Consider the following 25,348-nt stretch of genomic DNA (forward strand, 5'->3'; position numbering starts at 1 on the left):
CCAACCCCTTACTAGCATGGTGTACCTAATAAAGTGGCCAGTGAGTGTATAATGTTCCATACAGTATATGATGAATGTTGGTCCCCATGGACGATGCTCCAGTGTGTTATGGGCCCAAATTATGCTCCATATATAATGGGCCCCATTTCTAATGCTCCAATGTATAATGGGCCCCGTAAATGCTGCTCCAGTGTCTGATGTCCCCCATTTGGAATGCTCCAGTATATGTTGGTCCCCATGGACGATGCTCCAGTGTGTTATGGGCCCAAATTATGCTCCACATATAATGGGCCCCATTTCTAATGCTCCAATGTATAATGGGCCCTGTAAATGCTGCTCCAGTGTCTGATGTCCCCCATTTGGAATGCTCCAGTATATGATGGGCCAAATGGATGATGCTCCAGTGTATGATGGGCCCCATATATCATTCTCTAGTGTATATCGCTCTGTAAAAAGTGCTCCCAACATTTAAAAAAATTAAAATACAGTTGTGGCCAAAGTATTGACACCCCTGCAATTCTGTCAGATAATACTCAGTTTCTTCCTGAAAATGATTGCAAACAAATTCTGTTGTATTATTATCTTCATTTAATTTGTCTTAAATGAAAAAACACAAAAGAGAATGAAGCAAAAAGCAAAACATTGATCATTTCAAACAAAACTCCAAAAATGGGCCAGACAAAAGAATTGGCACCCTCAGCCTAATACTTGGTTGCACAACCTTTAGCCAAAATAACTGCGACCAACCGCTTCCGGTAACCATCAATGAGTTTCTTACAATGCTCTGCTGGAATTTTAGACCATTCTTCTTTGGCAAACTGCTCCAGGTCCCTGATATTTGAAGGATGCCTTCTCCAAACTGCCATTTTTAGATCTCTCCACAGGTGTTCTATGGGATTCAGGTCTGGACTCATTGCTGGCCACCTTAGAAGTCTCCAGTGCTTTCTCTCAAACCATTTTCTAGTGATTTTTGAAGTGTGTTTTGGGTCATTGTCCTGCTGGAAGACCCATGACCTCTGAGGGAGACCCAGCTTTCTCACATTGGGCCCTACATTATGCTGCAAAATTTGTTGGTAGTCTTCAGACTTCATAATGCTATGCACACGGTCAAGCAGTCCAGTGCCAGAGGCATCAAAGCAACCCCAAAACATCAGGGAACCTCCGCTATGTTTGACTGTAGGGACCGTATTCTTTTCTTTGAATGCCTCTTTTTTCTCCTGTAAACTCTATGTTGATGCCTTTGCCCAAAAAGCTCTACTTTTGTCTCATCTGACCAGAGAACATTCTTCCAAAACGTTTTAGGCTTTTTCAGGTAAGTTTTGGCAAACTCCAGCCTGGCTTTTTTATGTCTCGGGGTAAGAAGTGGGGTCTTCCTGGGTCTCCTACCATACAGTCCCTTTTCATTCAGACGCCGACGGATAGTACAGGTTGACACTGTTGTACCCTCGGACTGCAGGGCAGCTTGAACTTGTTAGGATGTTAGTCGAGGTTCTTTATCCAACATCCGCACAATCTTGCGTTGAAATCTCTTGTCAATTTTTCTTTTCCGTCCATATCTAGGGAGGTTAGCCACAGTGCCATGGGCTTTAAAATTCTTGATGACACTGTGCACGGTAGACACAGGAACATTCTGGTCTTTGGAGATGGACTTGTAGCCTTGAGATTGCTCATGCTTCCTCACAATTTGGTTTCTCAAGTCCTCAGACAGTTCTTTGGTCTTCTTTCTTTTCTCCATGCTCAATGTGGTACACACAAGGACACAGGACAGAGGTTGAGTCAACTTTAATCCATGTCAACTGGCTGCAAGGGTGATTTAGTTATTGCCAACAACTGTTAGGTGCCACAGGTAAGTTACAGGTGCTGTTAATTACACAAATTATAGAAGCATCACATGATTTTTCAAACAGTGCCAATACTTTTGTCCACCCTCTTTTTTATGTTTGGTGTGGAATTATATCCAATTTGACTTTAGGACAATTCTTTTTGTGTTTTTTCATTTAAGACAAATTAAATGAAGATAATAATACCAAAGAATTTGTGTTTGCAATCATTTTCAGGAAGAAACCTAGTATTATCTGACAGAATTGCAGGGGTGTCAATACTTTTGGCCACAACTGTACCTCTCCTCGCTGGGCATTTCTCTACTCTGGACTCCTCAGCATTGCCATTTTAAAGCTCTCTGCACTTGTACTGTTTCGGTAGAGGGCATACAGACGTGATGTCATCGCGCTCTATAACCTGAATGTCCCCCTATGTGTTATCAGGGGAGGGTGGGACAAAATCTTTTGAAACCCATGCATGGTTCATTTTAACGAAGGTTAGATCATCAACATTTTGGGTCGACAGACGGGTCCTTTTTCTGTCAGGATTGATCCAGCAGCACTGAAGACTCTTTCAGATAGCACACTACCAGCACCTTGATATGGGAGAAGTAGTTTGTAACCATACTTGACAACTGCTGTCTCCTGTCACTTGCAATTGATTCTGTATTAGCTGTCGTGTGCGTGGGACTTGAGAAATCAGACCACAACATGGTCAGGAAACCCCTGTCTCCAACGCCAGTTCGGCTGTGTGCACCACGAACACCTCTTCCATTTTACCCACTACGGCTCGTGGGAGAACCAGCTCCATTGCTGTGTGCTGGGAATGCCTCAAACAACCTGTTTACCAGAGTTGCTTGTTTGTTAGCCAATATAAGCTCTAGGTTCTCCTGTAGCATGATGTTGTGTAATTTGACTTTATAGCGTGGATCGAGGATGCTGGCCAACCAGTGGTCGTCATCCCTCATTATTTTGGCAATGCGGGGGTCCCTTTTTAGGATTCGCAAGGCATAGTCACACATGTGGGCCAAGGTTCCAGGTGTCAATGCTGCACTGCCAGTGGTGGGTGGAGGAGCACTTTCTGGCAAATCCACATCCCTCCATTCACGCACAAACCCTGTACCTGACCTTGGTACGCCCACATGTTCTCTTGCCCCCTGAGGAGCATCCTCCTCCCCAAAATAATAATCCCCTTCATCCTCCTCCTCATCTTCCTCTTCTTCCTCCACCTCGTCCACGCCAGTTCCCTGACCAGACAATGGCTGACTGTCATCAAGGCTTCCCTCCTCCTCCCCCTGTTGCTCCTCAACTGCAGACGCCTGATCCTTAATGTGCGTCAAAGTTTGCATGAGCAGACGCATAAGTGGTATGCTCATGCTTATGATGGCGTCGTCTGCGCTTACCAGCCGTGTGCATTCCTCAAAACACTGAAGGACTTTACAGAGGTCTTTCAGCTTTGACCACTGCACGCCCGACAATTCCATGTCTGCCCTCAAACTGCCTGCCCGTGTATCCTCCCACAAATGCATTACAGCATGCCTCTGTTCGCACAGCCTCTCAACCATGTGCATGGTGGAGCTCCATCTTGTAGCAACGTCTATGATTAGGCGGTGCTTGGGGACGTTGAGTGATCGCTGCAGCTTCTGCATACGACTGGAGTGGACGTTTGAGCGACGGATGTGCGAGCACCTTATGGAGCAGGGCTGTTAATTCCGGATAATTATTTAGGAAGCACTGCACCACCAGGTTCAAGGTGTAAGCCACGCAAGGTATATGTGTGAGTTTTGAAAGGGCTACGGCTGCCACAAAATTCCGCCCATTATCACTGACTACCTTGCCTGGCTCAAGATGTAGACTGCCCAGCCATGACTCAGTTTGTCGATGCAAGTACTCGGCCAGTACCTCCGCGGTGTGTCTACTGTCGCCCAAAGACATCATTTTTAAAACAGCCTGCTGCCGCTTAGCACTAGCTGTTCGATAGTGGGACACCTCGTGTGCAACACTGACCGATGTGGATGGAGTGCTCGTGCGACTGCACTCTGTCGACGAGCTTTCACTTCTGGAGGAGGAGGGTCGAATGCCTACAGCCAACTGTTTCCTATACCGTGGGCTAGGCAGCACTGTTCCACCGCCGCTGTTCCCTGTGGAGCCTGCATCCACCACATTAACTCAGTGCGCAGTGATGGACACGTAATGGCCCTGGCCATGCCTACTGGTCCATGCATCTGTTGTGAGGTGCATCTTTCCACTCACTGACTGTTTTAGTGCATGGACAATGTGGTCTTTCACATGCCGGTGGAGGGCAGGGATGGCTTTTCGTGAAAAGAAGTGCCGACTGGGTAGGTCAAAGCATGGGACAGCGTAGGCCATGAGCTCTCGGAAAACTTCGCTTTCTACCAAAACGGAAGGGCATCATCTCTAATGAGATCAGTTTGGCAATGTAGGCGTTCAAAGCCAGTGTATGCGGATGAGAGGATGAGTACTTTCTTATCCCACTCAGAGTGTCTGGTAGGATGAGCAGGACTTGAGAGCTGCATATGAGGGAAGTAGCATAGGACATGATGGACTGAGAAGGGGTTGGTGATGGTGAGGGTGTTGATGGCCTAGATTCAGTGTTTCCTCGCGAAAATATTGTGACTGTCTGATTGCTTTGGCATAGCGACAACACCTCAACATTTCTTGATAGTGGTGTGCTTAGCGGTGGCCTTACAGTGGGGGAAGCGATGGAGCGTTGCCAGCTAACTTCAGTCGGAGCAGGTGCACATGTGCTACCTGAGGTTTTGTAGTCCGTCCACGCTTGCAAGTGCATGTTGATTAAATGTCTAAGCATGCAACTGGTATTCAAATTTCTTAGTTTTTTCCCTCTGCTAAAGGTCCTTTGGCACTTCTTACAGATAACCTTTGCGTCATCAGTAGGATTTTGTTCAAAAAAGTGGTACACTGCACTCTTCCTACTATGATACAAATTTTCAGGGCTTGCAGGCTGTGCTAATTTGACCGTCTGGCCAAGCTGTCCTGCAACTCTTTTAGTTTTCTTGCCAAGTTTTTTGACAGCTACGGGTCTGCTGGATAACCGCTGCTGCGATGACGATGCCTGCTGCGGATCCTTCTCCTGTTCTGACCTATTGTCACCAGCACCCTCTTCCCCCAATGGATGCCAATCCGGGTCAACAACTGGGTCATCCATGACCTCCTCTTAAATGTCATCTGCACCTTCCTCTGTGTCACCATATAAGGTGGAATAGTATGCGGGAAGGGGCACCTGAGTTTCATTAGGGTCTGATTCGGGCTCAGTAGAGTGCGAGGGCAATGTGGTGCTGTGGGTGAATGTAACAGCAGATTCATCTAGCAGTGGCTGTGCATCAGTGCACTCCATATCAGATTCATCTTGGACTGGGGAATTCAGGATTTGACTTGATAACCCAGGAATGGTATGTGAAAAGAGCTCCATGGAGTAATCTGAAGTGTGTGCTGCAGCATCCTTCACTTTTGGTGTGGGTGAAGGACACAAGGAAAGGTGTTGTTCCTGACCAGAGGCCTGCACTGATGACTCTGTGCTTGCAGTTTTTGTAACTTCAGAAGAGGAGGCAATAGAGCTGGAGGCTGTTTTGGCAATGTAAGCCAAAACCTGTTCCTGATGCTCCGGCTTTAAAAGCGGTTTACCTACTCCCAGAAAAGGGAACCTTAAAGGCCTTCTTGCGCCAGACGATGACGCAGTCTCAACACCTCCTGCCTTAGCTGCTATTGTGCTTTTGCCAGAACCAGCCGATGCACCACCACCATCAGTACCAGCTGCGCCCCCCCCCCACGTCCACGGCCTCTTCCACCAGACTTCCTCATGTTTGGGAAAATGTACCAAAAATACCAGCAGAGAAATGGTACTGTATGAGTAGCGTACAGCTGTGTAAGGTGTATGTAAGAAGTGAAATCTCCGTATATATTTTGAGAGTCACAGACGCTCACCCAGTATGTACAGGGGTTGGAAAAAATAATAGAAACACCTGGAAACATCAACAAAAGTTAGTTTAATATGGTGTAGGTCCACCTTTGGCGGCGATTACAGCCTCAATTCTCAGAGGTATGGATTCATACAAGGTGTGAATTGTTTCCAAAGGAATTTTAGCCCTCTCTACAGTTAAAACATCCTCCAGTTCTTTGAGCGACGATGGCGGCGGAAATCGAAGTCTAACTTGAATCTCTAAAATCAACCATAAATGCTCAATAATGTTGAGGTCTGGGGATTGTGGGGGCCAGATGAGATGCTCAACTTCATTACAATGTTCCTCGTGCCATGCTTTAACAATTTTAGCTGTATGAATTGGTGCATTATCATCCTGAAAGATGGCATTCCCCTCCGGGAACAGTACTTGAACCATAGGATGCAGTTGGTCGCCCAAAATGCCTAAATAATCTCGGCTGTTAATTCTTCCATGAAAGGATATCATTGGCCCGGCGGATCTCCACGAAATAGCACCCCAAATCATCACAGAACCTCCGCCATGTTTTACGGTTGGGAGAAGGCAGTCTGGATGGAATGCTTTTTTCGGCTGTCTCCAAACGTACACTCGGCCGGAGGTTGGAAACAGGGTAAACGATGATTCGCCTGAGAATATCACATGTTTCCTCTGCTTGAGGGACCAATTCTGGAGGTTTCTACACCACTCTAAACACTTGGAAACATTTGTTGTTGAGAGCAGCGGTTTTCGAATTGCAGCTTTTCCGTGGAATCCGGATTTGTGCAGCTCCCGATGAACAGTTTTTGTGGAAACTGGGTTCTGTAGGTGTTCATTGAGCTCAACAGCGATTTTCGGAGCCGTGGTCTTGCGATCCTTTCTCACAATTCGCTTTAGAGTCAGACGGTCTCTCTCAGTCTTCGACTTTCGGCCGGACCTGTGCATTGCTGCGGACGTTTTTCCTTCTCTTTCAAACGCAGTCATTACTTTGGAGACAGTACCTCTTGACACGCCAAGCATTCAGGAACTTTCTGTTACACTAGCGCAGGGGTGGGGAACCTTTTTTCTGTCGAGCGCCATTTGGAACTTCATAATAGCGTTCGGGGGCCACATAAAATTATTAATAATGATGAGCGAGTATACTCATTGCTCGGGTTTTTCCGTGCATGCTCGGGTGCCCTCTGAGTATTTTGGCGTGCTCGGAGGTTTAGTTTCTATTGATGCATTTGCATGATTTGCAGCTGCTGGTCAGCCTGAAAACATGTGGGGATTCCTTAACAAACAGGCATTCCTGACATGTATTCCGGCTGTCCAGCAGCCATAAATCATGCAGCTAAGGCAATGAAAACTAAATCTCTGAGGTCCCCAATAGGCAGGTAAATGTCACCATTAGGCAGCACAGGTCCCCATTAGACAGCACAGGTGCTCAATAGGCAGTATAGGTCCCCAATAGGCAGTATAGGTCCCCAATAGGCAGCACAGGTCCACAACAGGCAGGTAACTGTCCCCAATAGGCAGGAAAATGTCCCCATTAGGCAGCACAGGCTCCCAATAGGCAGAAAAATGTCCCCAATAGGCAGGTAAATGTCCCCATTAGGCAGCACAGGTCCCCAATAGGCAGCACAGGTGCCCAATAGGCAGTATAGGTCCCCAATAAGCAGCACAGGTCCACAGGTCCCCAATAGGCAGGTAACTGTCCCCAATAGGCAGACAAATGTCCCCATTAGGCAGCACAGGTCCCCAATAGGCAGCACAGGTCCCCATTAGGCAGCATAGGTCCCCAATAGGCAGGCAAATGTCCCCATTAGGCAGGCAAATGTCCCCATTAGACAGCACAGGTGCCAAATAGGCAGTATAGGTCCCCAATAGGCAGCACAGGTCCACAGGTCCCCAATAGGCAGGTAACTGTCCCCAATAGGCAGACAAATGTCCCCATTAGGCAGCACAGGTCCCCAATAGGCAGCACAGGTCCCCATTAGGCAGCATAGGTCCCCAATAGGCAGGCAAATGTCCCCATTAGGCAGCACAGGTCCCCAATAGGAAGCACATGTCCCCAATAGGCAGGCAAATGTCCCCATTAGGCAGCACAGGTCCCCAATAGGCAGCACAGGTCCCCATTAGGCAGCACAGGTCCCCATTAGGCAGCACCAGACCACAATAGGCAGGCAAATGTCCCCATTAGGCAGCACATGTCCCCATTAGGCAGCACAGGTCCCCATTAGGCAGCACAGGTCCCCAATAGGCAGCACATCTCCCCAATAGGCAGCACAGGTCCCCATTAGGCAGCACATGTCCCCATTAGGCAGCACATGTCCCCATTAAGCAGCCTATACTGACCTGGTGTTGAACACAGTGACTCCTGAATGGCCCCCAGGCCCCGCACCGCACACACAGCAGCACACGGTCACCACTGCACCGGTGACCGGGGTGATGAAGATGGCACGCTGGGGTGATGAAGAAGGCAGGCCGGGGAGGCAGGCCACAGACCAGTCCAGAGCAGCTCACACTCTGGCGCGTGGTTACTCATCCTCTTTATTAGTATCAGTGCGCGGGGGCCGCTGGGATCCAGCGGGGTGTGCTCAGTCCCCGTCAGTGCGTGCACGTATCAGTGCACGGTATCCAGCGGGCGGGGCTAGGAAGCAGAGCAAGAGTGCACCTCTGGCTCCTGCAACAAGGTACCCGATCGCAGCTCTGGAGCAGCTGCGGGCCTGATCAAATGATATGGCGGGCCGGACGTTCCCCACCCCTGCACTAGCGCCTGCCATACGAGCACCAACAATTTGGCCTCTTTGAAAATCCGAGAGGTCTGCCATTGGAATCAGGTTCTCATCAATGTTCTTACAATTCTGCAAAACAAACAGTTAATTTACATACACATATCACATAACACAAATAATCAACTACAAAACATTACCATATGTCACGGTTTGCATGTTTATAACATGTTCAAAGATTATGATGCAAAACGTTAGGTGTTTCCATTATTTTGTCCAACCCCTGTATTTCACCGTAATCCAACAAGCAGATATACGGTACTGTATCAGAGGTGTACAGCTGTATACGTTGTTGGTGAAACTGTCAATCTCCGTATATGTATTTACGGAATGTCACACACACACGCTGACTGTGTAGTGACCGTAATAAGAACACCAGATATCAGATACTGTTTGAAAATCGGACAGCTCAATACGGTGTATAGAGAAATGGAAATGTCCGTATATGTATTTATGGAGTGTCTGTCACACACACACCGTGTGTCTGTGTAGATGTGTGTTATGATGAGTCACCGAAGGAGGGAAAAACAAAATACCAGCTAAGTCCAGAAAAACCAGAGAGGTTGGCAGCTATCGGATTGCAGACCCCTGGACCTATCCACAACAACTAGCAGTAGCCGTGGGGGATTCCTACGGTGCCCTAGACCCCTCGATCACAGCCGGAGAACTACATAGCCTAAAGACAGAAAGGGGAAAAACTAAACTGCCCCAGAGCAGACCCCAAAGCAATAGGCAGCCCCCAACATATAATGACGGTGAAGCAAGATGAAAACACTAACACAGATAGAAAGATAGGTTGAGCAAATGATGGGGCCCAAGCTAACTACATAGGACAGGATAGGAAAGCTGCTGTCTGCCATCCGCAAAAACCCTATCAAAATGAGCCAACCGACTGATAGGAAAAACAGGCCCTGAAGTCGCTAGGCTTCAAAAGACTATATCAGCACTCAGGTATATTCTAAAGACAGAGCAAAAGATCAACAGATCAGAGACAAAAATGGAATTCAGCTCACCCCCGGCCGGGGATGGCAGAACTCCCAAAAAACAAGGCAAAACAAAAACAAAACTGAAGAGTACAAAGCAGAGCAGAAAAACTTAGCTTTGAGATGCAGGAATCAGACTGGTCTCCAAGAATCCAGCAGGAAAATCACCAGCCAGGAAGAAGGGCGTCGGCAGCCTTATATCCAGTCCTCAATTCCAGCCACCCAGTCATCATCTAGCTGCCCAGGTGTTTGGTAATCAGCCTCACTACCTTCCTTCACCAGAGGAGGGAGTTCATCAGACCTCAATGGTGAAGGGAAAAATGAACTCACAACAGATGTGACCGTAATAAGAACATCAGATATCCGATACTGTTTGAGAATCGGGCACCTCTATAAGGTGTATGTATGGAAAAATGTTAATCTCCGTGTATTTTTTTACGGAGTCACACACATATAGCATGTATTTGTCGGTGATACCAGCCGGTACACGGTAGTGTGTGAGGAACGTACACCTCTATACGGTGTGTGAAAAAATTTACGCTCAGTATCTACTATGCAGAAAAAAAGGAATAAAAGGATTTTTGCTTTTAAAAAAGCAGTCTGCACAGTAATGTGCAAACAGCAATGCAGCTATCATGGAGCCTATAAGGCAGCCTAATCACCAACAGAGATGCTGCACAAAAAAGTGTGAAAAAATGAAGGATTGGTAACTGTGCAGAAAAAAGGAATACAATTATTTTTGCTTTTAAAAAAGCACTCTGCACAGCAGTGTGCAAACAGCAATGCAGCTATCAGGGAGCCTTATAAGGCAGCCTAATAACCAACAGAGCTGCTGCACACAAATATATCCTCCCCTGTCACTGCACACTATACTGTTGTGTTGTACAGTGACATTTGCCATCAGCAGAAGCTATTTTTTTTGTTTTTTGGCCTGCCTAAACACTCTCCCTATTGAGAACGAGCAGCAGCAACCTCTACCTATGCCAAGATCGGCAGAAGTAAGATGGCAGTCGGTGGTCACGGCCTTTTATAGGCACTGTGACGCCACACAAAGCCAGCCAATCACTTGAATGCCCTTCTCTAACATGGTGGGGGCCGCTGCCTATGTAATCGCGTTGCCCACAGTGTGCGTCCTTGATGATTGGATGAGAAAAGGCGCTGGAAGCATTGTGGGTAACGCGACTTTGGCGCTCAAGTCAGCGACCTCATGGACGACCTCACGTTATGGTCGGGTTTCGATCGGCGAAACCCGACTTTAACAAAAGTCGGCTATTTCTGAATTTGGCAGACACGTTTCGCTCAACTCTAATCACTACGACAAAGAAGCAGAGAGCACTGCTCAACTGAAAAAGAACTGAAAGATTCAATGGTTTTCCCACAAAGTGAATTTTAATTAATAGATCTTAGAAAAATAGGTATCACAATTGCTTATAATTAAAAAAAATGTTACTATACTGAGAAATATGCCTCTGCTATATACTGCGTAATGGCCAAGTCCAGCTATATAGAGCTGCTCCGATTCATGATTGACACATACCACAGCTCCTGGCCAGGGGAGATAGCGTTAGTCACTTATGATAAGTGAGTATACGAAAAAGCCAGGACTCACAGCTGCTGTTTTCTGAGGTAACACATTTCCCTGCCTGTTTTATCACAGGAGTGAGTGTTTCTGCCACATCACTAGTCCTGTGAGTTAATCATAAAACAAGTCAGTTACATATAAGCTCATCTCTTACATCACTGACTTGAAATGATGAGCTCAGAGAGCTGCAGATGCTGCTGGATCACTCACTCCTGTGATAAAACAGACAGGGAAATGTGTTTTCAAAAGTCACATTTTTGGGCAACTTGGCATTGTGATAATTTAGACACTTTTTAAACTTTTTTAACACCAATTTTGTCATAAAAATTTTAATAAATCAAGGCCATAGGGTTTTTTTTTTTGCACCATCTTCATTCTCTAAGAGGTCTGGATCCTGAAACTCCTTCCATTTACTTAAACGAAAGAGCAGAAGAGTTTTAATAAATTATCACCCAATGCGGTGGCTTTAAATCAGTTACATAACACCTTGGAGACCTATGCAAAGTGATTTTCATCACTGTCATTGATGTCAATGTCGTAGGACCACAACTGCAAAATCTTGAACTCAAATTCACTTATTCTTCAGATTTGTGGAGGAGGCGAACCAGCTTCCAAACACTATCACCAATCACTTTTGTCCCATTGTATATCTGCAATTTGCAAAAATTACTTTAAGGGTATGTCACCACAGCATCTTACAGACGTTGGCATACCCACATCGTTTTTGAAGCATACGAAATTTCAGGGAAGTGCTGGTGGTTTTTTATAAGCGTCTTCTTTGTCATTGTTTTTTAGCATTTTTGAAGTATCTACATATTTTTTTTTATTTTACACATACCGTAAAATAGTGGTGTCGTTTTTTACATTACAGTGCATACAGTATGTTGATTACTTTTCACATTTTCTGAGAGCTTTTTCAGGTGGGTTCCAGGAAGAAACCTCCTGAAAAAGAGGTTGCATACACACCCTAAGAATGGATAAATCACATTCTACAACTTTGCATATTTCTTCATTATTAGCTTTCTTAAAAACTGAATGACAAGTATAGTTCTATCCTCTCCTGGAAAATAGCAAAAGCCATAAAAGATGAACCTTAGGGGATTACAAATCCCTGGCATGTGTCGCTATTAATAATTGAGCGGGGTGCAAACCGTTCAGGATTCCTCCTTCTTTCCTCCGCCGTGGCTTTGTATATCCCTTCTCTATTAGATAAACTGCTTTGTACATCAGAACGTAACCCGAGTGTTTTCTTGCTGCATTAGCTGGTGTTTACAGCGACCTTTCAAAATTTAAAAGCCTCAAGGGCCCGCTAGCCATTTATTCATCTTGTAATATGACAATAAAGAATGATTCAGAGCGGATGTTCTAGAAAACTGCTGCAAGCAAAGCCTACGAATGTGAGAAAAGTCGTGTATGGCAAATGCTATTCAAATCGCATTTGTGCAAAGACCTCATAAGCGAGGCCGAAGGCAGGAGATATGCCGAGCCGGCACAGCACCCATCTTACACCACCTTATGTATAGTAGATATTCCAGAAACAGAAGGTTTCTTATATATGCTCCAGGTGGAGATTGTGCTTTGGCATTCTAACACATACAATGTGAAAGGAATGGGGCTTAAATGTGGAAAAAACATTCACCACACATCGCAATTTCCTGGATTGACAGCACTAAAGTTGACAAATATGGCTTAACAACACATGCAGGGAGAAAGTAAATTACAACAGTATTTTTTTTATTATTTAAACCAATGGCAAAAATATTGCAGTCTTGACATCCAAACACACATACATGATGGAGGGGAGAGTGCATAACCTGAAAAATATGGAAAAAACATGTATCGCATAACAATAGAGGCAGGGAGGAAGTAAATGACAACAGGCCACACTAGGTCTATTTCAGTATTAGGGCCATTAGTTTGAATTATAGCCATAGTGTTCCAATACATATACAGGGTGGATGCGGATGTGGCATGACCTGAAAAAAGGGGCATGTCTATGGGAAAAAAACATGCACATCCACAACTTTCCAAGTAGATAACATTAGTGGCAGCAGGTATGGTCTAAGACCAGAGGCAGGGAGGAAGCAAATGACAGCAGGTCTCTTTGTAGTATTAGGTCCATTGACTTTTATCAGAGCAGCGACACATCTGCATAGAATTTGAATGATCACCTTTTTTCCTGCACATTTTCTCAGAAAATATTTAGCTGGACTGTAAAACACGGCATCAGTAAATTATATGATGTGTATTAGAGCTTCCTAACTGTATTGCAACAGCAGATGAAGAAAGAAAGAAAGAAAGAAAGAAAGAAAGAAAGAAAGAAAGAAAGAAAGAAAGAAAGAAAGAAAGAAAGAAAGAAAGGCCATTGATTTAGCAGCAGCAGGTCCAGCATGAGACCAACATACTGTTGAGGCAACTGTTCCAGGAGCAGCAACAAAGATGTTGCTCCTAAACGAGACCATCAGAGCCAGGGATGCGGCACCTTCCCCAAGCCGAAGTGAGCATGACTCCAGGTGATGGTGCTGAGGCATTCCTGATGGTGTTTGAGAGGGTGGCGAATTGGGAGAAGTTGCCTCTGGAATAGTGGGCGGAGGTTCTGGTGCCATACCTGACTGGAGAACGTCAGAAGGCGTGCTTTGACCTGGATGCCAAGGAGAACTGAAAACTCAAGGCAGAGATCTTGACTCGTCTGGGTGTAACCCTGGCAGTAAGGGCACAACAGGTAACAATTGGGGCTATCACAGTGACAAGCCTCCCCAGTCTCAAAGTTTGATGTCTACCCGATTCCATCTCTATATGAGCTCTTTGAAAGGTTAGGGCTAGCTCGATATATATCACCACCCTGTACCTCACCAAGTCTACTGGCAGATTCCCCTTAGCTAGGAAGGCCATGGACGGATGTTATCATATGTCAGGATGCTGTTTGAGTTGCAAGTAATGATGCAGCAAGCTCCGGCCACATTTCAGAGAGCCGTGGACCGGATCTTAGAACCCTACAAAAAGTATGCAACGGCCTATCTACATGACATCACGATATTCAGCCAAAAGTGGGGAAGTCACCTAGACAAAGTCCAGGTGATACTTGACGCTCTGAAGAAGGTGAGATTTACCATCAACCCGAAGAAATGTGACATGGGGATGGCCAAGTATCTGGCTACATGGTAGGCAGAGGCAAGAAAAAACACTTAGATAAATAAGGTACATGCGATTCAGACTTGGGCACAACCCCTCTCAAAGAAGCAGGTTATGACATTTCCAGGCATCATGGGTTACTACAGGAGATTTGTCTCCAACTTCGCCCTGATAGTAGCCCCTCCGACACACCTCGTAAAAGGTACAAAGTCGGTGATGTTTAAGTGCTCCCTGGAAGCTGAGGCGTCCTTTCAGGAATTAAAACAGGCCCTCTGTAAACAGCCAGGGTTGGTGGCGCGAGACTTCTCTATACAGGTTGTGGTCCAGATGGATGTGTCGGGTGTCGGACTTGGCACTATCTTGTCCCAGGAGATTAAAGGGGAGGAGCACCCTGTAAAGTACCTAAGTCAAAAGCTATCCACATGCAAGCGGAACTACTCCATAGTGAAAGAAGAATGCTTGGTGCTCTAATTGGCACTAGATGCCCTGAGGTACTACTTTTAAGGGCCCGGAATCTGGGTCTGAGTTTAGGAACAGCTAGAAGAGCTGGTGGGACTGGCTGCTCCCATATCTTCCAAACTAGGCTATTTTAAAGGAAGTTGAGCTGTCTCAGTTGTTGTCTGTGAGTGGAGATGGAAAGACCTCAGCTATGCTGTTCAGTCTGCCGGAAGCTGACCAAGTGTGGACTGAATTTGCAAACAAGTGAGCCCTTCCCTGCATTAGGAATTGTTTTGTTCATTTTTATCACCTTTTTTATGCCGAAGCAAGGGTATTTACATTTTTGTACATTGTGAACATTTGTGGACTTTTTAATAAACCCCATACTGTTTGTCACCAGAATTGGATCCCTGTGTTTAAGCTACCGGAGCATGACTTATGGATATGGGACGGAACCCTACTCCATCTTAAAACCACCATAATTACAGTAAACCTAGGCACTAGAATAAATACACAACACATTATTTTGGTTGTCAAAATGGCCACAGCTTTATTTAAATCACAGGATTACAACTATCACAGTAGGAGTCAGGTGAAGTGCTAGTACACTGGGATTCACAAGTACTGTGATATCCCAGCTGTCTGACATACAGAACCAGGCCAGAGAGCCATAAAGGGGTGGCATGCACTGGCTTGCCATTCAAGCAGAGACAGTAAACTTTCAGGGCACCAATGACCCCATTATCCTCACTCCTGTGCTTAACCACTGTGCCCGCCCCTGATTGACGTTACCATTACAACGTCCTTGAGGCTGGCCACCAAAGCCGAGCCTGTTCACCACCATGAGGTTTTACATCCTCTATTAGTTAAAATGAGTCCACCTTGTCTGCAACTACCACCTGACTCCTAAACCGCCACCAGAGAGGCCATTTGACACCTTAAATGGACTCGACCCCCATCAACCATGCCTAAAAAAGCCATCGACCATTTCTACATGCTATGGAAAGACTGTGCATACAAGTAAAACAAAAAAAAATAAAATTCCAGAGCTCCGACAGATTAATTTTATCAATGCCATGCTGCCAAGTTATGATCGATAATACGGTAACTACAGCAAAATAACAGTTGCTAAACATCCTGCAATGAGGATCCCATAATAGGGATTGTGGAAAGTAAACCATAATTAAGGTCGTAGCTACAATCTGAATACCTGTATAATGGCATCTGTCATGCCTCGAAAAAACTATTATACTGCACGTATTGTAGCCAGCTCTAATAATTCACAGATTTTAGTTCTAGAAACCACCATTATTTACAGTAGCTGTGCAGTAAAATTTCTTAAACCCACTTACTATCACTACCCGAAAAGTGATGATCATATCAATAGAAAGATATTATAAATAGGGAGTAATTAAAAACTATACACAATATAACATCAACATTATAACCGACCATAAAATAACGTTCAGAATATCTGGAAGTAGTAATTTAAATAAACCTAAAGCAGAAAAAGTCTGCAAAGGCATTATTAATAATCCTGCCACGCCATTGTTAATTGTTTTTCATGCACTTGATAACATGTGTTGACCTCTCCAACTGGGTCAAAGGCATTGGCAATAGGCATATTGCCCTTTGTGTTAATGCACTTGATTATACCCTTAGCCGCTCCCACTGGCTCCAGGGCATCGGGAATAGGCATATTGCCCTTCATGTTAATGCACTTGATTACTTTACCCTTAGTCACTCCCACTGACTCAAGGGCACAGAGATTAGGTAAATTGCTCTTCAGTTTCATGCACTAGATAACTGTATTGTCCAGATGACAACCGTGAAAGAAATATGGTTTGGTCAATATAAACAGTCAAAAACCGTGCCTCGGCATTCTCAAGTCAGATGAAAAAAGAGAGGGTCCTTGAAGCTATAGATTGTATTGAAAAGCATGCTTACCTTGTTCTCTTCTCCCCTCCAGCCGCTGTTCCTGGCTCAGAGGAGCCAATTTATTCTGTAGGCATGCAAAATATGATTGCCATGACCCCAGGGACTTTACCCTAACAAGGTCCTATAAAATATAAATGCTTCTGGAGACCAGGGGGCCATACCGTGATGGTCATCTCTCCATACCAGGGGGCCATACCCGAGATGGTTACCCCCTCCACACAAGGGGGCCATACACAAGATGGTTACCCTCCACACCAGGGGGCCATACCTGAGATGATTACCCCTCAAAACTAGGGTGCCATACCTGAAATGGTTACCCTTCCAAACCCAGGGGGGTCATACTGTGATGAACACCCCCCCAAACCAGAGGTCCATACTTGATATGGTAACCCCTACTGACCAATTTATAAATAACTTCAAGGACCCACTAAAAGGCAAACAAATAACTTTTTTTTTGTTTTGTTTTTTAAATTTTTAATTCATGTTCTTATTAAAATAGACAAAAAATAAACATCAAAGCATAAATAACATTAACACACTGGGGGGGTCCTTGAAGCTCCCAAATCTGGTGATTACCAAACATAAAATGTACCAACAATTACTTCCAGCCGTTACGCCACTAGATCGGGAGCACCATAGCCACAAGGGTTCCAATGTTCACTTGAATTTCCTGGGGATCCGACAAACCCTTGCCGAAACTCCCCTCCACATTTCTCCAGGTCCAGAACCATATTAACTTTCAAAAAGAGGAATCCATATCCCAATGGATCCCCCAGACCAATTTGTAACCAACTTCAACTTCAACTTATCAACGATTTAGATGAAGGAATTGAGGGTAAACTGATTAAATTTGCTGATGACACCAAGCTAGGAGGGATAGCTAATACTAGAGAAGAGAGAGAGAGGATTCAAAAAGATATAAATAAACTGGAGAAGTGGGCAGCAACTAACAGAATGGTTTTTAACAGGGAGAAATGCAAAGTACTACATCTGGGCAATAAAAATGAAAAAAGCATATACAGAATGGGAGGAATAGGGCTAAGCAACAGCACATGTGAAAAAGACTTGGGTATACTAATAGATCACAGAATGAATATGAGTCAACAGTGTGATGCAGCAGCAAAAAAGGCAAATGCAATTCTAGGATGTATTAACAGAAGCATACAGTCTAGATCACGTGAAGTCATTATTTCCCTCTACTCCTCTTTGGTCAGACCTCATCTGGAATATTGTGTCCAGTTTTGGGCTCCACATTTTAAAAAAGACATCAACAAACTGGAGCAAGTTCAGAAAAGAGCGACCAGAATGGTGACCGGTCTGCAAATCCTGTCTTATGAGGAAAGGTTGCAGGATTTGGGAATGTTTAGTTTGCAAAAGAGAAGACTGAGAGGAGACGTAATAGCTGTCTACAAATATCTAAAGGGCTGTCACATTGTAGAAGGATCAACTTTATTCTCATTTGCACAAGGAAAGACTAGAAGCAATGGGATGAAACTGAATGGGAGGAGACACAGATTAGATATTAGAAAAAACTTTTTGACAGTTAGAGTGATCAATGAGTGGAACAGGCTGCCATGAGAAGTGGTGAGTTCTCCTTCAATGGAAGTCTTCAAACAGAGGCTGGACAGACATCTGACTGGGATGATTTAGCGAATCCTGCTTTGAGCAGGGGGGTTGGACCAGACGGCCCAGGAGGTCCCTTCCAACTCTATGATTCTATCTATGACCCCCCCAACCACCAGGCTCCAGGTAATCCACTCAGGCCTGTGCTATCCGCCATCTTAAGTAATATAAAATAAGCACTTGGTGGGTATACACCAATCCCTTTTTTTTTTTAATTATTATTCACGCCTTTATTAAAACAATCATACAATAAAACATCAAAGCATAAATAATATTAACACGCTGGTAGGAGTCCTTGAAGCTCCCAAAATCTGTTGATTACCAAGCATAAAGTGAACATAAAATGTACCAACAATTACTCCCAGCCGTTACCCCACTAGCTCGGGAGCACCATAACCACAAGGGTTCCAATGTTCACTTGAATTTCATGGGGATCCGACAAACCCTTGCCGAAACGCCCCTCCACCTTTCACCAGATCCAGAACCATATTAAATTCCAAACGGAGGAAACCATATCCCAATGGATCCCCCAGACCATATTTAACCAACTTCAAGGACCCCTCCAACCGCACAAGACGTGAGATAAGTGAGGGTGAAAACCATGCAGGTTTACAACCAAGGTATACAACAGGTTAATAATGGAAAATATCCCATCGTAAGGTCCAGACATAGACAGAGATGGGCAATGCTGTGTTATATGCTGTAACAATAAATGAACAACCCAAAAACTGTTTAAAAATACCTCACATCAAAAAATGCATATAGAATCAGCCCCCCCTCTTCCTGTGCTTGCACTTTTTTCCTCATGAGGCGGGTAGATTTTGATGTGACCCATGGTTTTACACTGCCATCATTTGGCACAGGCCACAAGCTCCTCATCCTCATAGCCAACAAAGTTATTAAGTGTAGTTACTTCATACCTGAACTATTATGATCCTGTGTATCTGGCCTGGATGGCCCAATTAGATATGCCTCCCTGGGTAGAAAGCACACCCCAGAAGGCCACATGCCTAGGCTACTGGTAGCAAATTTGACCTTTTTTTTTACAGGTTTATGGTACCCAGGGTCCGGAGGAGACTCTCCTCCCCTCCGGACCCTGGGTACCGGCTAGCGCCGGTCATCTCCCGGCTGCGTCGCTGCTGACCTCCGTGCGGCAGGAGATGACCCGCGGTAACCGTCAGGAGATCAGTGGCTAGTGCCGCAGATCTCCCGACGGTAGCGGTGGTGTGCGTCATTCGAATTCCTTGCCAATTCGCGGCTGGACTGCGCCTATCGCTGATGGTCGCGGCCGGCCGGGCACGACCAATCAGCGACGCAGGATTTCCGTTACAGACAGACAGAATTAGGCTGAGTTCACACGTGGCGTTTTTTTCGCGTTTCTGCGGCTGTTTTAACCGCGCGATTTTGCCGCGAAAACGCGAAAAATAAGCATCCCATGCATTCCTATGGGATTCCGCAATGCTGTGCTAATGCTGCGGTTTTTACCGCGGCGGAATCGCTTCGCGGTAAAAACCGCAGCATGCTCATTAATTTGCGGAATCGCGGCGATCCCGCACCCATAGGAATGCATTGTTCCGCTTACTTCCCGCATGTGGCTGTGCACACCATGCGGAAAGTAAGCAGAACAATTGCGGATGGTACCCACGGTCCGGAGGAGAGGAGACTGTCCTCCAGGCTTTGGGTACCATATCCCTGTAAAAAATAGAATTTAAAAATAAAAAATATTGTTATTCTTACCCTCCGACGTCCCGCGCAGTCTTTCCGCTTCTCTTCACGCTCCCGTTCCCAGTAGTCCTTTGCGAAAATGCCCGCGATGGCGTCCGTTCTCGCGGGATCGCGAAGTCTCGCGGTCATTCGCGCGACGTCATCGCGAATGACTGCGAGACGTCACGATCACGCGAGAACTGACGTCATCGCGGGCATTTTCGCAAAGGATTACTGGGAACGGATGCGCGGGACGTCGGAGGGTGAGAATAACACCATTTTTTATTTTTTTTTACATTCTATCTTTTACTACTGAGGCTGCATAGGCAGCCTCAGTAGTAAAAAGTTGGTCACACTCGTCAAACACTATGTTTGACGAGTGTGACCAATCTGTCAATCAGTTCTCCAAGCGATGCTACAGATCGCTTGGAGAAGGCTAGCATTTTGCAAGCTAAATACGCTTGCAAAATGCTAGTTTTTCCGCGGGAAAATCGCAGGAATTTAAAATGCGATTTTCCCGCGGACTGGAATTCCGGAATTCTCGCGGTAATTTCCGCGAGAGTTCCGGTACGTGTGCACTTAGCCTAAGACAATTATATAGTAGATGTCTTTGGGACCATACCTTTTCTCCGGAATTCTTCAGGAACGCCTCCGCCTCATCAGCGGCCTCTCTCTGCCCGCGTTGAAGAATGTCCATTTGTTTCTTACGATCCAAGTTACATTCTGCCGTCAGAGCTATCAACTTCCTCCGATGTTCCTCTTGGGTTCTCTTTTGAAGGTCAGTCCAGTGGCCACTTAAGATCATGTTCATTCTCTTCTCCTCCAGGTGCGAGAGGTTCCCTGCCTCTGTCATATTTCTCAGCAGTATCCCTGTCACATCTTTGTAGACTTGGACTCTACAAGCTTCTAAGTAAGCATCGGCTTGTGTCATATTGCCGATCTCCGAGCTGGAAGCAAAAAAAATATTATAAATCACTAAGAAGTTTCATCATGGGTAAAAAATATATAAAGTGCTCTCAGTGAGAGAAGCAAAATAGGAATCTTGTGGATATGATACCTTTAAATGGCTAACAAATAATAGTGAATGTTGTTACAAAGCAAGCTTTCGGGACTGCTTATGTCCCTTCATCAGGCTGATATATATTCGTTTTACTATCATGGGTAAAAACACAATGCTGTCAAATACAACCAAAATTTTAACGGATGGGATAATTAAAAAAGAAATAAAAATATATTTTTTTTTTCACTTACCTCTTTGATACTAGAAGAGTAACTAAAGTTTATAATTTCATTTTTTTTAAATAATTTAGCACACCATGGAAAGTGATGAAAGTTTGCAAATCTCTTTATTAGGAGATTTGTCTCCAGTCTATTTCCCTGCCTTCTGTTCCATAGATATCAGAAGGTACTGATTTGGAGTACAGGTGATGGTAGTGATGGGTCAGCACCTGTTTCCTCCTCTCTGTGTTGTGCTTATCAGAACAATCTCCTGCAGCAGCTTGTTTGCAATTTTTGAGACTCAGGGGCCGAGATGACCCATCACTGCCATCATCTGTACTCTAAATGAGAACGTTCTAACATCAATGCAGCTGAAGGCAGGGAGGGTAACTTGGAAAAAGCCGAGGTTTGGAAGCCACTTACATGCAATTTTTTCCATGAATGAAGACAAATTCCCTAATAAACTGGTTTGGAAAGTTTTATAACTTTCCATTCTGGATGAAACAAAAAAAAAAAAATAACTAAAATTGAAGTTACTTTTGATGATTTTTCTCTTTAAACTATTGGCATGTAAGTACATGCACATTCATGATGATTAAATCCATGCTTTGATTATAGAAATCTCTTTTGCAGTTTCTGAGAAATCCAGTGTTGAAATCATATGCTCTCGCCGCCGTCACTGGAGAATCCTGACAGTGGGCAGTGCACCTACTGAGAGGTTTCAGAAGACTGCAGTCACATAGAGTGACTGCAAACTTTCATTGCAAACCTGGACAACCCCTTTGAGTCAATAATAGGCTTTGATAGATTAATAGCTTCTGGGTGTTTCAATCCCACCGATCAGATATTGATGACTCATCTTAAGGAGAGGCCGTCTGTCACGATTCCACCGCTCAGTGTATCTTGGACGCAGTGACTGACAGCTCAGTCGACCAATCTAGTGCAGGGGCGTGCTGATCTGTTGCTATTTTAATTAACAGCTCATTCATCCAATCTGGGACTGGAAAGTGCTGAGCTTCCTCCAGGTGTTCCCTGTTCCAGATGACTGCCTAGCTACTTAACTGAGCTGTCTGTCCCAAATGGCTGCCAGTCATAGCTTTCAGCTCTGTGTGGCTTGTCCTCTGTGCCTTGTAGTCTGACCTATTGCTGCTGGACCCTGGATTTGCCTATTGACTACCCGTTTGTATTATCTCTTTTGACGCACTTTGAACAGGAATTCTAACTCTAAACTGTGACCTGACTACGCCTTTTGTCTTACCCCATTGCATTTGACAAGTCCTCTTGGTATCTGACCACGGACCTCTTGACTACCCTAGTCTCATGGTTGGGCCTTGAGTAGTGAGTGCCATCAGACCATCAATATAAAAGTCCTGGACAGCCCCTTTAAAACTTGCTCAATCTTGACTTAGGAGTCCAAAGGGCGGTCCTAGTCAGTGATTATCAGCTATTGCTGTATCCGCATTCCTAATCGAAATGCTGTAGAACCGCCCACTGGACTCCTAAGCCTGTACATATATAAGTTATACTGAATGTATAAGTTATGCTGAATCTTTTCCCCAAAAAACTACATATTAATATCACCAACTCCTTCAGCTAATAATAATAATTCAGCTACTAAAAAGGTCCGCACTAATGATGTGTGAGTAACGACAACATCTTATACCATATACAGTGGGGAAAAAAAGTATTTAGTCAGTCAGCAATAGTGCAAGTTCCACCACTTAAAAAGATGAGAGGCGTCTGTAATTTACATCATAGGTAGACCTCAACTATGGGAGACAAACTGAGAAAAAAAAATCCAGAAAATCACATTGTCTGTTTTTGTTTCATTTTATTTGCATATTATGGTGGAAAATAAGTATTTGGTCAGAAACAAAATTTCATCTCAATACTTTGTGATATATCCTTTGTTGGCAATGACAGAGGTCAAACGTTTTCTGTAAGTCTTCACAAGGTTGCCACACACTGTTGTTGGTATGTTGGCCCATTCCTCCATGCAGATCTCCTCTAGAGCAGTGATGTTTTTGGCTTTTCGCTTGGCAACACGGACTTTCAACTCCCTCTAAAGGTTTTCTATAGGGTTGAGATCTGGAGACTGGCTAGGCCACTCCAGGACCTTGAAATGCTTCTTACGAAGCCACTCCTTCGTTGCCCTGGCGGTGTGCTTTGGATCATTGTCATGTTGAAAGACCCAGCCACGTTTCATCTTCAATGCCCTTGCTGATGGAAGGAGGTTTGCACTCAAAATCTCACGATATATGGCCCCATTCATTCTTTCATGTACCCGGATCAGTCGTCCTGGCCCCTTTGCAGAGAAACAGCCCCAAAGCATGATGTTTCCACCACCATGCTTTACAGTAGGTATGGTGTTTGATGGATGCAACTCAGTATTCTTTTTCCTCCAAACACGACAAGTTGTGTTTCTACCAAACAGTTCCAGTTTGGTTTCATCAGACCATAGGACATTCTCCCAAAACTCCTCTGGATCATCCAAATGCTCTCTAGCAAACTTCAGACGGGCCCGGACATGTACAGGCTTAAGCAGTGGGACACGTCTGGCACTGCAGGATCTGAGTCCATGGTGGCGTAGTGTGTTACTTATGGTAGGCCTTGTTACATTGGTCCCAGCTCTCTGCAGTTCATTCACTAGGTCCCCCCACGTGGTTCTGGGATTTTTGCTCACCGTTCTTGTGATCATTCTGACCCCACGGGGTGGGATTTTGCGTGGAGCACCAGATCGAGGGAGATTATCAGTGGTCTTGTATGTCTTCCATTTTCTAATTATTGCTCCCACAGTTGATTTCTTCACTCCAAGCTGGTTGGCTATTGCAGATTCAGTCTTCCCAGCCTGGTGCAGGGCTACAATTTTGTTTCTGGTGTCCTTTGACAGCTCTTTGGTCTTCACCATAGTGGAGTTTGGAGTCAGACTGTTTGAGGGTGTGCACAGGTGTCTTTTTATACTGATAACAAGTTTAAACAGGTGCCATTACTACAGGTAATGAGTGGAGGAAAGAGGAGACTCTTAAAGAAGAAGTTACAGGTCTGTGAGCCAGAAATCTTGATTGCTTGTTTCTGACCAAATACTTATTTTCCACCATAATATGCAAATAAAATGAAAAAAAAAAACAGACAATGTGATTTTCTGGATTTTTTTTTCTCAGTTTGTCTCCCATAGTTGAGGTCTACCTATGATGTAAATTACAAACGCCTCTCATCTTTTTAAGTGGTGGAACTTGCACTATTGCTGACTGACTAAATACTTTTTTTCCCCACTGTATAATACATCTGGGACTTCTCATGCACAGAAATCCAGGTGCAACTGCAACCTGTGCGCCCCCTATAGCTATGCCAATGATGTCACCAAGTGCGGCCCCCTCGAGCTATGGTACTCTTCTAAAAATACAGAACAGAGCTGCCTTGCTATTAGTCTCCTCTCCGAGGACAGCAGATAGATGTAGGCATTAAACAGGTGCTCCAGCACTTCAAGGCACGTATTTTGCGAGCAGCAACTCAAATCAAAAATCCAATAATTATGAACCGCTTGGTCCTATGTGGATTCCTGCAGTGAGAAAATAAAGGGTATTTTCTTTTTTGGCATTTCAAAATCCCTAAAATTAAATTACTTGGTGAGCTGTGGGTTCCATTATTGATAAGCGCGTCACTTAAAAAAAATATATATTTATCCTCTGCCCCAGGAGAGCTAATTAGATTGGTGAAATCTGTATTCTTTGCTGTTGATTTCACTTCCAAGGCAACAAAAAAAAGGAATAACAGGCAGACACAACAAACACTCACTCCTCCAATGCTTGCAGCAGGTTTTCTGCCTCTTCAAAGCACATTATGTCAATCAAGCGGTCATATCCCGTCAAGTCTTCTGGAACACTATCGGACGATTTGGCCGGAGATTCTTTTTTTGGTGCGCTGTTAATTTGATGTGATTTTCCCTGAGAACGAGAGATAAAGAACAAGGTTAAGGCTGACGGTAAGGGCGATTGTGCTAGGAAACGGTATTCTTCTGCGTTTTGTCATTCTAATAGGTCCCTTGTCACATCAAAATGGCCATTACTGGATCTGCATGATGCAAAAAAAAAAACCTGGCAAAATCCCAGCGGTCGATGCAAAATATTACATACGGCTCGTAAACAGTAAGAGATGAGTGGAGAAGCCGGAGGCAGAGCACAAG

The 25,348-nt window shown here is 44.8% G+C and overlaps 1 protein-coding gene across 2 annotated transcripts in view; it reads right to left on the reverse strand.

Annotated features, from left to right (window-relative positions):
• Positions 1 to 25,348, reverse strand: part of EVC2 (EvC ciliary complex subunit 2) — a 226,967-nt gene that overhangs the window by 118,383 nt on the left and 83,236 nt on the right. For both annotated transcript variants that reach the window (XM_073574499.1, XM_073574500.1), the window contains 2 exons: positions 24,961 to 25,109; positions 20,570 to 20,894 (listed from right to left, as the gene is read on the reverse strand). In XM_073574499.1, coding sequence (XP_073430600.1) covers positions 20,570 to 20,894; positions 24,961 to 25,109 — 474 coding nt within the window. The remainder of the gene's footprint in view (positions 1 to 20,569; positions 20,895 to 24,960; positions 25,110 to 25,348) is intronic.

Source organism: Dendrobates tinctorius, unplaced genomic scaffold, assembly GCF_039654945.1.
Source record: "Dendrobates tinctorius isolate UK_male_01 unplaced genomic scaffold, ASM3965494v1 ptg000039l, whole genome shotgun sequence".
In the NCBI taxonomy this organism is placed as follows: Eukaryota; Metazoa; Chordata; class Amphibia; order Anura; family Dendrobatidae; genus Dendrobates; species Dendrobates tinctorius.